The 16,259-nt window shown below is 39.4% G+C and overlaps 1 protein-coding gene across 1 annotated transcript in view; it reads left to right on the forward strand.

Annotated features, from left to right (window-relative positions):
- Positions 1-12,753, forward strand: part of st6galnac3 (ST6 N-acetylgalactosaminide alpha-2,6-sialyltransferase 3) — a 75,061-nt gene extending 62,308 nt beyond the window's left edge. The window contains exons 4-5 of the mRNA XM_022758146.1: positions 9,235-9,342; positions 12,011-12,753. Of these exons, the coding sequence (XP_022613867.1) occupies positions 9,235-9,342; positions 12,011-12,200 (298 nt within the window). The 3' untranslated portion in view covers positions 12,201-12,753. The remainder of the gene's footprint in view (positions 1-9,234; positions 9,343-12,010) is intronic.
- The last annotated feature ends 3,506 nt before the right edge of the window (positions 12,754-16,259 follow it).

The following is a 16,259-nucleotide window of genomic DNA, read 5'->3' on the forward strand; positions in this document are numbered from 1 at the left end:
AAAAAAGGTATAGTATCAAAAACACAAAAGCTTTTGATAAAGGAACAATTAAGTCTAATATTCGCTCTGAAACTGAAACTGAAGTGAAGAGAGTCTGAGAGAAATATCTGGCTCTTGAGCTGCTCCGTGCTCCAGTGTGTTCTCCAGCTGCTCTACAATTTTGTCTGCTGCTTGTTGCTGTGCTGTGGTGAGTTTATTAGAGGGTTTTTTTTTTGTTGTTTTTTTTTTTTTTTTGCTGAAAACAACTGGCTGCTGCTTCTGATCACAGCGGTGACGGGGAATCAAAACGGCAAAATTACACGTCTGGAAGTCAAAACAATGAGTTGAAAGATGCTTTAAAGCTTCATACTGGAACTTGAGACTGTGGTGTTAATTGTCAGTGGGTTATTATGCTGGTGTTATGGTTAACATGCCGAAACGCTCCCAAGACCCGAGGGGAACAGCTGAGAAATCTCTGTGGGTTTGATCCATTGCTAATCTAAAATATATTGATTAGTGCTGCTGTAAGTATAATACTGTTTAAAAGGAAAAACAAGAAATTCAAAAAAAGTTTTATTTTCACCTTCAACTAAATCTGTTCACTTTAAAGGATTAGTTCTTTTTTTTTTTCTTCTTCTTTATTTTGAAACAACACGACAGAACATGTCGGGAGAGCAAGATACACACATGGTCAAATTAAATGCACACCTTTCTTATAGTGCTGTCCCGGCATGAACACATATACAAAACAAAACAGACACACAATCAAGAAAAACCCACACACACACACACACACACACACACACACACACAAGCAAATTAAGCTCAGTCTACTCCAATTTAAGTCCTTGCTGGCCAACCACAACCACAATACGTACTGATGGGGGGGGGGCACTTTTGCACAGAATTGATAGTAATAGTAGTCATTTATCATACCACATTGATAACGTATAGGAGGATAAGAATCAAGCCAAACCTGCAGGATTAAAAGGCGTGCAGCATACAACATGAAACTTTGCAGTTAAGCCTAGTTTAACTTTAACTTTTTTGGAAAGATACTTATTTGTTTTTAAACAAAGACATACATGTTTCATTACTGAGCTTCGGAGGTGCTGGAAGGCAGATGTAGTTACCGTTGAAGAGTGCCAGGCTAGCAGGTTCCCCTTGTTTCCAGGCTAAGCTAAGCTAAGCAGCTGGCAGTAGCTTCAGATTTAGCGTACAGATGTTAGAGTGGATCTTGTTATCTGTGCTAACTCTTAGAAAGCAAATGAGCATTAAAATATTAAACCATTCTTTTCAGTCCATAGTCACGATTTATAAACTGACAAGTACAACCATCAGTTTTTAATAGTTTAGATAAACACTCAAGCTGATCGGTGCATGATGGCACCAGGTGCTCCTCTGAACATGCAGTGAAACCGTGACATTCAGGTGTCCTGCTGTGATTATAGCAATATTTGCATTTGTCTAATATTATTTTATCATTTACTTTTGTCTGACGTAAAGCAGTTCATCACAGTCAAGATGATTTCCCTGGCAGAGGGAGGATCAACTTATCACAATGGAGCTGAGTTATATTCCACTAAGTGTTTTTGACAGGTGTCGTATCATATTTGTGCAGCTGCAGAGGCATTATAAAGCACAGTTCGACTAAACCGGTCGTCAGTGCGGATTTTCTCACACACATGGACAGCTCCCCTGATGTGAATGTCAAGTGCGAATTATTGAACAGATTCGGTGGTAGAGGAGTCTCTCACTGATCCTGGGCAGTTCTCCACCACTCCGTTGCCTCTGGCGCTCGGCAGGTAAAGCACAACAAGCTCCAGCTCAGTCAGACTTAGGGGATTATTTACTTAGACCCCGTTCAGAGTGTCTGACTTCATTTCTCAAACACCCGTCATTTCCCAGTGCCAGTAGTACCGCAGCGTCCTAGCATGTCATTCCCAATCACTCCTGCCTCACTTGTCTCAGGTTTGGGTTGGAGAGACAAAAAAAAAAAAAGGATTTAACCAAGCTTTTTACGTGTGTTCTCTCATTTTTGTCTTTTTTATCCAGCTTTGTTCATGCCCAAACACAATTTATTTTGTTTCATTTTTCAAGTAAACTGTGGCAGTGGGGACTAAAAGAGACTCGGTAAAAAGCCAGGCAGCGCCGAGCCAGACCTCATGACACCTTTGTTTGCTGTCTTTGAGTAAAAGGCTGTGTTTTTCTGCTTTAACAAAACAAGCAAATTGCATTCCCTCTGTCCTCAGGCTCTGGATGTTATTTGTCGTCTGCCAAAGCAGCTTCACACTATGCCTTATCTCTTTTTTAAATTGGCCATGCAATAACAGCATCCTTTCTACAAAGTTGTCCCATTATAATTGTCATAGGTAAACACATTGCCTGTTTTAGACTTTGACTTCTATCAGTCGGTCTCGCCGTGTCTCCACTTCCTGCTTTGAAATGTTAGTTATCAGGTCAGCAGATCCCACCCACTTTTATTTATTCCAGCAAGCTTTTTTCTTTTTTTCTTTTTTTGCTTCAGGACATTCAGCTCTCGACCGGGGACGTGGTGTATGTGTGTGAAAGTATGAATGTGTGCTTGTGTTTGTGTGTGAGAGCCTGTATGTCTACTGCTAGAGTGGCAAATGGCTAATGAATAATGCAGGGTAATAGTGATGTGTTGACAGCTCTGACAGCTGAGAGCTGCCGAGCTGTGTATCAGTGATAATGTGCCATTTCCCGTCTGTGCTCCTCCACTCCCTTATTTCAACAAATTGCATTTTTTGTAATTTCACCTCCCCACAACCCCAGTGTCCGTGTGTATGTGTGAGTTTGTTGGGCTATACAAACTCAAAAGCCAAAATACAATTGTGGCCTTAAACACACATTTTATAGTAATGATGTCTGAGACTCTAAAAAAAATTAAGTTTAGTCTGCTAATTGGTTTCTAAATTAATTTCAGCTTGTGTCTGCAGTGGCATTGTGTGGTCACATTTGAGCGTTTGGAGTGTGTATTTACTTAGCCATTGAAGGAATAAGATTGGACGGAAACATGTTGTTTTCTTACTTCTTCTAGTTCTATAGACAGTTAGGGTCATAGCTATGAGGTCATGTTTTCAGTATTTGTGTCTTGAAATGTTTTATTCTGCTGTTGTGCAGTTTGCATTGTGTGATTGACTATTATATAAATGTATTGGATTTTTTTTTATAAAGTCCACTTGGAAACATACTGTAAACACTAAACTTAAATTACTTATTATTACCTTAAAGGGGCTATATGTAAGTTTTCTCTGCCGCCAAATAGGGTTTCTTGACGGGAGTGGGTAGTGGTGATTGTCGCTTGACAAGAGCTTCAAGCATTGTTGCATTTTTTTTTTACAAGATAAGAGTTTATAATACGTCCTCTGAGCAGCGTGTGTGTTCAGGGCCGATTGGAGGTTACAGTGGGTCACTATCCGAAAGATACAAGACAGGCCAGGGCTAGCTGGTTAGCGCGCTAACCTCAGTGGAAGAAAAGAGTTGATAGAGACAAGAGTTAACATTGAAGTTGCTTTCCACCTCTGGAGACAGCTCTTGGTGAGAAAAGAAATAAAGTTTGATGCTGAACTCGCAACATTTCTTCTAGACTGGTAAGTAAACAGCTGTTAATTCTAACATTAGCTATGAAGCAATAAAAAAAACATATAAATAGCTCCTTTAAGTTGATATCATGATGTATTGTTTGATATAGTAAACTTCTCGCAAAGAGTTGCACATTTTCACATCTGGTAGACACAGAGCAACATTAGCATTGATTTGAGGTCATGTTTGTGGCCACCAGATGAATCTAAGTTCGGTAGTAACTCTCCTTATTACCTGTGTAGTTTTTCCTGAAGGAAATGTCTGGCTCTTTAGCTGCCAAATGTTCCGATGTGGTCACCAGGTACTAACTGTGTCTGTCTGCCATTTGGTGCAAGTGTACAGTGGGTTTTTGGAGGAACACAACATTATGAGAGCAGCAGCCAGAAAACCAAAACAATGAAGTGAAAGATGCTTTAAAGCTTCATATAGGAACTGGAGAGTTTAGTGATAATTTTCGGTGAGCTATTATAGCTACTTTTAAATATGACTAAGCCAAGAAAAAACATATTACAGGAGCTATCCTTTTTTTATTTAAAAAAAAAAAAAAAAAAAGGTATCTGGTCAAAATGATGTGTACTTCTGGTGGAGTGGGGGTTGTTTGGTCCAGTTGGACTTTAAAAATCTTGGCTGCAACACTATCCAGTAGTTCAATCATGATCCTGCTTTGTTTAAATGATGGCAGCTACAGTAGGTGAAGTCTTCAGCTACACATGAGTGCATGGCACATTTCACTTGTTAATCAGCAGGAGCATGGAGAAGTTAATTTCTGAAAAACTGAAGAAAAACACAGCTGAACTCACAATACATGCTCCACCTTCAGAAACTCAGACTTCGTCAGCTCGGGGAACAAGGACACAGATGTCAAGAGTATCACTCACAATGTTTGACTGATCTCTAAAGAATGCAGAGCGGTAGAGGAAAGTTTACAGGTTCATTTACCCATAGAACAGCTGAACAGCTTTGTCGTGTCTAGGTGTCCTTGAACAAGAAGCTGCATCCTCCACTTGCTCATTGTTTGCCGGCACAAGTAACCCGTGAATTGTAAAAATGTGGAACCTACAGTATGTTAATGTTTCTCCAGTGTGAAAGTGTGACCCCCTTGCATTTAATGATGCATTTGTTTGCATAAAATTTTGCAGCAGCTCTGGAATATATTTAAGGAGGACACTGCAGCGTCCCTTTGTGTGTTTGGTACAGTCTGCTGTTTGTGAACCCAGTGAATACAATATTTAGACAATGGTCTTCATAAGTTTAAGCTTCAATGTTTTTTGTCTGTCTTGGTTTTTAACATTGTGGGACCATGTTTCAATCATCCCATATGCCAGAAACCATGTGTTTTGTAGATCCATAAATATATCAAACCAAATTAAAAGTAATGAAAGGTAAAAAAAGCATGTTACTTCCACACTGTCAGTTTGACTCAGAACCTGCTGCACACATGACAAATCACAGCTGTTGGCCTTATGAGGTCACTTTAATTAAAGGTCAGAATTTTAAACCCAAATGCAACGTTTTGGACACAGCACTGTAATACAAATCTGTGAGGTCTCTTGCAGTTTGCCTTCAGTAGGCCCCTTTCTTTTTAGCTGCACCACAACATCAGGACCAGCCCTGTTATTGCGAATGTCTGTTACTGACTGACTTACTCACTGACTAACTGAGTGATCATAACTCCACCATTGGTCAGCCAAATGTCATATGACTGAGTTGGAGTTTCCCCATTGGCTGTTGCGCTTTCAAAATGAATTGGCGCAGAGAGGCAGAGCAGCGGTCTGTTACCCAGACAGACGCTTAATGTTTCAGTCACTATTTCAAACTTGTTCCATGTCTGACAACAGACACAGAAAAACATGTAAATGAGCAAACATGTAAACAGCTTCATTGAGCTGAATTAACATATTATATACACACAGAGAGTAGGAGAGAAGCAAACAGATAAAGAGCTGAAACCAGCTGACGGAATGCAAATAGGATGTAATGATATCAGTTGTTGAAATAGACAATTATAGTCTGTAGTTGAATAGATGGATAGATAGATGGAAAGATAAATGGTAGATTGGGAAATTCTTGTGTTATAGCAGCTGGGTACAAAATAAAAATAACTAGGGCTGTCCCAAACGATTATTCTTTAAACGATTAATCTAGCGATTATTTTTTCGATTATTCGACTAATCTAACGATTATTTTTTTTATTAACCTAACAGTAATTTGCGAGTAGCGTGCGAGCCTTTTTTGCCACGTGTTGCTCCACACGCTCCGTCGTACTGCTGGTAGACGCCGCCATGTTGTTCAAATAGATTACACAGACGCAAATCTTTTTCTCTTTTTTTTTTTCACAGACGCCAATCATTCACGTAGTCAATGACCTCAATTACGTCACCGCGTTGTCCCAGCCCTTGCGCTGCGCTTGTATCCGGGTAAACTAAAGACGATGGATATAAACGGTCCCATTAGAAAGTTCCTGTTTTGTTCTATGAACATTTACCCTGTGTGGTTTTACATGACGCGTCGACACTAAAATTCCACGTCGAATATTTTTTATAATCGACAACGTCGATTATGTCGGATAATCGTCCCAGCCCTAAAAATAACACAACGAATAACAAAATAAAACAGAATATACCTCAATATCTATTATAGAAGACTAAACACAACAAATATAGAAATAAATGAAATAGCTCAATAACCCTAATAGAAAAATAAGCCCAACAAATAGCAGAGTAAAATAAAAAAAATACATAATAAACACAATGAATAACAAAATAAAAATAGACTAAAATAGCTCAATATATATGTTTAAAGAATAAATACAACAACTACATCTTCAATGTTGTACATTGACCATACATGGTCCAGCCATACACTACAGGTTCTGACCTAGTCTTTGTTTCTCCTCTCCCCAGCCAGCTCTCCACCCTGCTGTCTTTCTATCTTTAATAATATCTATCTACATAATTTCTGGTAATCATAATTCATAATTGTATATCATTTGAAAAACTGTCATTAATGGACATTTGACAAATGGCAAGAAGTTGTGCTATGTGAGAGAAATGTAAAAGAGATTCTCCTCATTGATGAGAATAGTTCACAATGAACAGGCTGGACAAAGACTTGAATAGTCTGGGAGATTAACCTCTAGTTATCATTCAAACCTGCATCGATTGTATGCCAGCTTCTTTCACAGCACAACAGTTTAATTGGAGTTTTACTGTTAATTATTTGTGATTCACAACAAACTAAAAATATGTTTACCACAAAACTGGAAATTAAGTATTCTTAATGAGCTCATTTAGAGCTTATGGAAAGCTTTGTTCAGGTTTTAATCAGTGCCCAGTTCTTTGCTATGTGGTTTCATTTGCCAGCATTGCTCACGTTAATATGAACTGGCTGTACCTGTTTGTAGACTTCTCCAAGGTGATGGTGAACTGACATTTACTGATCTACAAACTTGTACTGTAGTCGATCAGCCTATGTTTTATATCATTCTCCTGCTTTCCTGTACAAGTAAATCATTTAGATAATTCGTAACTGTGGTTTAGGGTCCCCATGGGGGATAAGGGATGATTAATTGGATGTGAGAACAGAGAAAATATATTTATGCTACACCAAATTATGCTTATTCAGATTCTTTCTAACCTTTTCTTTTTTCTGTTGAATTCATGGATTTTACCTCTGACAATTGTTGACATAAAACAAAGAGAGAAAGTCACTTGTTTAACTGGTATTAGCTGGTAGACACATGCAACTAGTGACAAGGGTTTTTCACAAGCCAAAAATGTGGGGTAGTACAGATTTAGATAATTCTGAAGCAGTGTTTGTGTTGATCGCTGTCCAAGGTGCTGAACCTGGAACAGCCTGGGCTGAAGGAGCTGTCCATAGTAGTTCATACAACGACGGATGCATCACAGCTAACAGGATTTATTTTAGGAAACATGACAAAAGTAAATCATGCATGTTGCTATGTTTCTTTTTTGTTTGCTGTTTCTGGGCTCCAGTATTTTCATTTTGGCCATCTTCTATGGAGAACTTCAGACGCCATGCAATTTATCTTTTTGAAAACAGTATTTTCAAATCAATTTATAATAATTTATTTAGATAGTCATCTGTTTTAAATGATGGATCTATATTTTGTTTACTTAATATTTATGATATATGATTTATTATTGATGGATTAATATATTGACTTATAAATTTTTACAATCCTTCTTTCTATTGCCCACTTAAATATTAATAAATGAAATACCCAATAATTGAATCAATTTGGCAGTGGATTCATTTATTCATTTGTAATTTTTTTTTATTAATTCCTGTTTTATTGTCCAGTTAGATATATATTATATCATATATTCATTTATGTATAAATTAATCTATTCTTAACTTGATGAGTAAAATAATTTAATAATAAATTATTTGTTTTAGTAATTTTTCAAGTAAAAATACCAAATATTTGCTGGTACCAGCTCACAAAATATGATGATTTTATGGCCTTTATGTCTTATATGGTAATAAGCTGAACGTCTGGATTTTTCAGTTGTTGGTTGAATAAAACAAACTCCTTGGGCAGAGGGAAATTACTAAGGGCACTTCTCACTATTTTCTGACATTTTATAAACAAAACTATCAATTAACAAAATAACCTGCGGATTGATAATGAAAATAGTCTTTAGTTTCATCCCTAATTAGTTTGTATTTGTTTTTTAAATTTCTGTTTTTATAGTCCAGTTAAATATCAATACATAGAATCTTTTACATCCATTTATATGACACCTGTGGTCCTCCATAATCTGTATGCTGATACTGTGTCACACTGTCATATTTTTCCCCACATCATTATCAGTGTCATGCTGTGCACTCTCTTTAATTTGTAAAAGGTCTAAGGCTCCTTATAGGATTTTGCACTGCTGTGAGGCGGGGCCCTCAGGGAGTGTGGGGGGCCCCCTGCCTTGCGTGGGTGGGGGGTGTATATTTTATGACCCACTTCAGACGCTGTTACTCCGGATGTGGCAAAACCTTGATGCATCTCGGCTGTGTGTTGTGTATTTGAAAATGATCAAAGCTTTTTTTTTCTAACTTTGATAGGTCATATAACTCACACACCGCAGGTCTGATGCTGATGAAAGAATTATGCATGTTGTTATTGATTGGTCTACGGGGTTCCTGCATCGTTCACAGGAGACGACATGTGCACTGCTGTTGGCTGGTTGCGCTGAGCTGTTCAGCAACCCAACAAGTGTCTCTCAAATACTGAAGAGTGAATTTTACACATTTCCTCAATGCACACAACCTCTTCAGGTATTCATGCACACAATTATAAATGGGTCTTTAAAATTAGGGAAATGACTCGTTAAAACTTACAGTATGACAGACATATGGTTATACATCTGAGGGCTGTCTTGCTGTTCTGCAGAAACATTTACATTTACATTTTTGATCCCTTGCTGAGGCTGTTATCCAGAGCAGCGTACAATAAGAACATCTGTTAGAATAATTTAAATTCTTAGATCAACTGCATTACAAGCAGCAAGTACAAAGGTCAGAGAAACATTCTGGAAACTCTGTAGATGTTTTTATGTTAATGCAAATCATTGTTAAAGATTTTTATGCAAATGAGTATTACAACTAAATATATGTACATTTTATTATTTGCAGGATCCAGTCCGGCTCCTACCTCAGCACCGGCTGGTTCACCCTCATCCTCGCCATGGACATGTGCAAAGAGATCCATATCTACGGCATGATAAATGACACCTACTGCAAGTAAGACACCAACTAACCCCCTCCACCACCCCCACCCGCCATTTCGCTTCCCCATATTGGGATGAAAAATGCACGCATTCCCACAAAACTTAGAAAACTAGATTCACATTCATAGCGGCGCTGGCCAATCGCAGCCTCCCATAACTGTGGACTGTTGGAATACATTTCCAGTGCCTCAGTTTGGATTTAATGGCTGAATTTCAATGCTGAAATCCATATTGGGTTCTCTGTGTCGTGAATACCATTATATTTTCATGCCTAGAAAACCCAGCAGGCTGCATAGCCTCAGTTGCTGCGGGTGGCTGGGCTGTAGCACCCAATTCCTCCTCTGCTTAAAGTTTTATTTGTATATTGGCCTGTCATCTTCTTTCTGACTTTTGGGTGAGTGAGTTACTGTCTGGCTGCGAGGCTATGGGAGGGATGACAAACAAGATGCTGTCGCTCTGGGCATGGCTACTCAGTCTCGAGTCCTCTCAGATGGACTCTCCGTTCTCTCTCCCCGCCGTTCTCGCGGCTCAACCTGAGCTCCCTCAATCCCCCGAATCAAACACTTTTACCTAATGCACGGTGAAAATCCCGCCTTTTATCCTCTCTGTGTTCCCTGTGCACAGCAGGAAATAAAAACAGCCCGAGACACATGGCAGAAAGGAGTGATAATTTAACCAACATAGAGGACTGTATGATTCAGTCAGGCAGTTAAGGGCCAGCCTTCCCTTCCCTCCTGTCGCTCACTTATTTCTTTCCTTCCTGCGTGAGACAGGAAGATATTGTGTTAGTTTAGTGTCACAGTATGTACTGCTGGCAGCCGAGTTTCCAGTAAAAGAAGAAGAAGAAGTAGAAGAAGGGATGTTTTGTGTGATGATGTTCGAGGCTTTAGTCAGAATTGACCTCAGCAGTTGGGTAGTAATGGGACATCAACAGGTGCTGCAGAGAGGGTGAAATTGAATTTATTTGTGAACACTGGTGTGAACCACTGTGTGACACAAAGAGAGGAGAGGCAGTGATTGGGCTGTGTATTACCATGCGCTGGCAGACAGCCACAGTCGCCTTCTCTCTGTGGACTCACTGGCAGGCTGTTGTGATGGCTGTTTCTCCTCTGTCTGTGTTCGTTCCCCCAATGAAATCGTTTCACACTAGTCATCCTCTCATAGAGCTAACACTCACTATTAGAAATCAACTGCAGAATACACAATGAGTCTGTTCTACTGCACCTGCGCTTTTATTCATTCTCTTCTTTTTAATGGTTTTAAGATGCCAAGTGGAAACAGAGCAACTCATAATGAAATCGAGGTCAGAAAAGGCTTTACCTCTCCTGCTCTACATAACTCAGTTTTCTGAATGTTTTCAGATTCACTTTGACTCAGAATAGAAATTAATCTTATCGTGATGTCTTACAAATACATGCAGTTTAGTTAAAAGAGTATTTATTGAATACTTTTTCGCTGCCAACAGCGACTTTTAAAATGAGAGAACCTGCTGAGTGGAGAATTTTGCCTGGGGCAGCTTCATTTCAAATTGCTGAACACTGTCCTGAAGGATCGTCAGTGTAATAGTTTAGTAATTTCTTTTGCTTATTATTTTGCATTATATGTTTGTAAAGCTGAGTCAATCAAAACCACAGCCACTTGGAACCAGGGACATACTGGCATTTGTTCCAAACTGTTTGAGAATGCAATGCCTTAAAATCTAGCTTACAATTACATTTATTCATTATTATCATTATATTTATTATAATTATAAAACTGTTACATACATACATACATATACATATTTGTAATGTATAGAAAATGTCTTGCTTGGACCAACAGACATCAATGATACTTTTCATCACAACATATAGTATGTTATATAATCAAATCAAAATAGATTACTTTTAGCAGAAAAACGTGGCATGAAATATATCATATACCCATGTAGAATAGAATAGAATGCCTTTGTTGTCATTGCTGTGTTGAATGAATCTGCTTCTATAACAGAAGGTTTTTCCACAGGATTTTGTAAATATATGTGCATATATGTGTGTATATGAATAAATGAGTAAATATGTACATATAAATATATATGTGTACATGACACACTGTATGTCACTCTTAAGAATTCAGCATCGGTCAGACTGCAGTCCACATTCTTTTGGCCATAGACTGTAGTTAACATGGGACCACACACTGTCCATTTTGCAGCCACATATAGCAGAATAAAGTGTCACCTGAAGATATAAAACTAAATGTTATATCTTTTAAAACAGTTCTCCACAGATGCAGCTTTTCACTCCTATAACATTGACAGACAGTTTTTTTTTTTTTTTTTTTTTAAAAAAAATCCAAATCGATGCAACAGAACCAGAAAAATTTTCTTTTTTTTTTTTTTTATTCTACACGTTCTTCTTCTTTGCCAAAAGAAGACACCATTACTCACAATGCAACTCGCCCGCCAGCAGTTTGGTCAGAGACTCAGTTGTGTTATGCTAGTAGCAGCTAATGTAGCCTCAGGCTGAGTTGAGGAGCGAGCGACAGAGGTCTGATCAGCTCACTTCTTTCCACACATTGTTTTCATTGTCAAACTTGTGACGGAGCAGATTTCCCACAGCTCACTCTGGGGCCACAAAAGGCTTTTCCCTTTAATAAACCTGGTTGATTAATCTTTCTTGTCATTCCTCTCTCCCCTTCAGGACGGAGGGTTACAGAAAGGTCCCTTACCACTACTACGAGGCCGGCAGCCGGGACGAGTGTGCGGAGTATCTGCTCCACGAGAGTGCCCCCTACGGTGGGCATCGCTTCATCACGGAGAAATCTGTGTTTGCCAAGTGGGCCAAGACTCACGCCATCAAGTTCTTCAACCCGCCGTGGCAGCTGTCGTGACCCTGGCTGAACCAGCACGGAAATACCACATCATCATCACCGCCGCCGTCGTCATCGTCATCATCAGTATCATTCAAAGACCAGCTGAATCTCTTCACTGACAGACAGAGTGTCCCTTAATGTGCACAAACATCTAACTCTGCACAAATACCACTGCATATCCATATCAACGCTGGTTGACGGTTGTTTGTCAAGTCCTGGTTGGTTCGAGGGGGCGCCTCCAAAATCCAGGGACTTGTTTGTTTGACAATGGCCGCTCAATCAGACAAAAGTTTGACCAACCTGGACAGCTAGAGCATATCTCCTGCTTCTTGAATATGAAGTCTTTTTCTCCTGGATTTGAGAGCTGAAGGTAGTGCACAGCGCTCTGCTCTGCACTGACTAATCGATCCATCCGCTGCTCTGTGAGTTTAGCAAAAGGATGGCTCAAAGACCAACTTGAAAAAAAATAAATATAGAAAACAACATAAAGAAGACATGACCATCCGTCATCTCGCAGCGACCGCAGCGGCTCTGATTTCCGCAGGCCTTGTACTGTACTGTACATCGCAGAGGCTGAATTGAAGTGTTTTTTTTTTTTTTTTTTTTCAGCACTGTGGTTGAAGAGGAGCTTCAGCCGCCGCAGAGACGAGTCACGTTGCCATGGACGTCTGACGAGCTCTCTTGCTCTGTTTCCTCTGCGTGACTGTCTTCTGTCAGGCTGTAATTAATCTATAACGAGTATAATTCAGGCCTTCATCTCTGACTGAGGGAGTATTGAAGGCAGATGCTCTGTCAGTTTCAATTTTCTTTGCTCTGCTTAAAGATGCTTCAACAAACAAGGTCATTTGAAAAAGGAAACACAAAAGCTGATTTCAGTCGTACCAGAGATGTGAGTGTAAATCTGCTTTTTTATGGTTCGGCTTGGTTGTTATGCTTGTGTGTTGACTCACACAACTTAAAGATGTCAGTTCTTTTTTTTTTTTTTTTTTTTTAAATAATGCTGTGAAATTGAATTTTAAGAGACATGTTTTGGCGTTGGCTTGATGTCTGGATGGTTTCCGTATTTATTCTGCAGAGTTTAGTTCCTAATGCTCTTTAACAGTGTGCCATTGACAATATGAGCATCACAGCATATAGAGCAATGTGCAATTAGAAACCCCATCCTTACGGAAGGAGTAAAGTCATTTGTGACCCCGCTGAGGGAGAGATTTATGTGTGCAGTGAAACCATTTGAAGTTAATTGTATTCTATTATCATTTTGTGCCTGCAATATATAGTACTCTGCAGTTCATCGTATAGAGACAAGAGAAGAAGCTCTCTCTCTCTCTCTCTCTCTCTCTCGCTCATCTTCTCGTCCAGCTTTGTGCCTCTTTGTGAACAGTATCACTGTGTGAACACATCTTCCCATTTGTCTTTGGACACGGCGTGCGTGTCTCCTGGTTCAGGCCATTACATTTGAATGCATCTGTTCCAGGACAGTGAAGAATAATCAGTGAAGTGCCGAGGTGTGTAGGTTGGCCAGTAGCTGTGGAAGGCTGAGACACGGTGATTAGTGTCCCGGTCAGAATCACGGCCCAGAGGGGGAGGACTGGAAGGATTCAAAGACTTCTAATTTAGGCGACTTGATGCACAGGGTCCCCGGCGACTGTAATATACTGCAGCTGAGCGTCACAGTCTTAACATTGCATTGTACTGTTTACTATAACACACAGGCACTCCGCTTTAAGGCCATGTCTGTGTACGCACCCGTGTGATAATTTACAAGACAAAACATGTGGATGAAACTGGGCTGAATTTAAGTGTGAAGGTTCCTTTTTGACCTTGAAAACAAAAATTTGAAAAAAGTAGCTTTCAGTTAAAAAAAAAAAAAGACTAAAACTCCAACTGGGCTGAATTTGTTTGCTACCGTTTTTACATATAAACACTGTTCCAGCAACACTTCACTGACTACATTTCAATGTGAAGCAGGTCCAACCTGCACAGTGAAATATGCTTTTGAAGCAGTGGTTATTTGTAACTTTGATGTGTAGAAAACGAGCCTTTCTCTGCTGCTGGAACTTTTCCAAGAATCTTTTTAGAAACTCAGAAACTTAACTTTCAACAAAACTATTTCAACAGGAGGAACAAGGCTCTCAAATTAGTTCCTGGAAAAAAAAAAGTCCCAGTGGTGAGAACTAGCACTTTCTGATGGAGGGGTTTACGTCGCCAATTGGTCAAACTTGTGTACAACATTAATTCACAGAGTAAGAAATCTCTGGGCACTGAGAGAATCAGTATTAGGACAAAACAAAATTACAAAGACAAATTGATGTCAGTTTTGATTAGTCTAGAAACAAAGCGATGAAATAAACCATGAAATACTCAGCAGATTGAGTGCCAAAGTTCATTTTTGACATTGGAAATAATCATTTGACAAAATAATCTAGAACTTTTGTCATTCCATTGGATGTGTTTGAGGCTCCCTTTCCACCTCTGCACGTCCTCAAACCTCAAACAGTAAATGACAAAGAAAAACAGTGAGTCTCATCATGTGTTTCTAACAAAGCTGCTCATCCATTATCGCTCCACTTTAACTAACCTTCAAGGTTTTTTCTTAGATGTAGTGCAGAAACAAACATGGACATGCAGTTTTTTCGTTTACTGTCTGAGCTATTTTCTATCTGAGCTGAGTTATTTTGGCTCTTTAGCTCCTAAAACTGTTTTAATGAAAAATAATTAAAGCAAATTTAGTGGTAACTACTTTTTCCTTCACTAAGTCACAAATGAACTTTTTTGCACACTTAATAGAAGTTGTAAAAATGCTACAGATGGAATCATAACAGCTACTGATCCTACATATCAACATCTTCATAACAACGTAGCAAACTCCTTCTCCTGACAAAGACTGCGTGACTTGGTTGAGAGCTCCAGGAGAAGCTGTTATGTAGAAGAGGTGGGATTGTTTTGTTGAATTTAGCCCAGTTTTGTGTGTCAGCTGCATGTTTGGAAACATGTTTTTACTGCTTTTGCATCAGGATCAGGAAACTCTGATCTCTCCCTGTTTTCCAGACAGTGCAACAGACACCGTCCTACAACTCAGAACTCAATACTCATCTGTCCTGTTGTCACCTTGTCACTCATTGTAAGCCGACCGGGCTGACAAGAGCATCAGCAATATGTAAAAACACCCTATTTTAAATTCTTCCCGGTGTGGCTCAGCGGATAGGAGACGGCCCGAACACAGGCAGGGTCACGGGTCCGTTTTCCTCTGGGACGACGAGAGCCGGAGAGGTATTCAGTCCAAGCAGCTGCAGATCAGAGTGTCCACCACCTGACGTATGCAAAGCAGAAACATCTCGCAGTTTTATTTTCCCCTGCTCAGAAAGCCCGGAGATAAAAATCTGGGCCTCGGGACGGCTTTGAAATTATGCTTCTTTCAGTTACTGAAGCGTGAATTCATACAATATGCCATGCATGTTACATGATTAACGTACAGCTTTTTATACATTCCCACTCAGCCTGTGATTGTGCAGTCATCTGGCAGCTTTCCACCAATCGGTTTACCTCTACTGTACAGGATATCCACCTTAAATTGTAACGCACTACACACCAGGATGAGAAATTAACATCTTTTGTCATATTTGTTTTAAATCGTTTATGTACAACTGGAAGAAGAGCACAGTGTTCCTTCTGTTCATCTTTTTCTTTTTTTCTGTTTTTCTTTTCAAATAATGGTTGCTTTTATTTTTTGTTGATGCAGTGGTTTGTGTGCAGCATGTTTGTTTTTTTTTTCTGCTGCAGGTTGCATGTTGCCAACATTTTCTGCTGCTTCAGGCTGTGCACTCAGTTATTTTCTGATCAACAAACACTCTATTGTTCTCAGTCAGAACACACTGCACGAATGCCCACCGATGTGTTACCCTGAATATTATGGAGAGTGTACGCCCTCTTATAGGCTTCCATGAATCATTTACTGGCTCACAGGAAGGGCACTGTAGACACACTCGCTCTGTAACACTAGGAATAAAAGTATGGGAAGAGTGGGAGGGGGAAAAAATAAATAAAAGGTTACTTTTAATTTTCAGAGCTCATTTATGA

This window comes from Seriola dumerili, unplaced genomic scaffold (genome assembly GCF_002260705.1).
Source record: "Seriola dumerili isolate Sdu_G_001 unplaced genomic scaffold, Sdu_1.0 BDQW01000291.1, whole genome shotgun sequence".
NCBI classification, from domain to species: domain Eukaryota; kingdom Metazoa; phylum Chordata; class Actinopteri; order Carangiformes; family Carangidae; genus Seriola; species Seriola dumerili.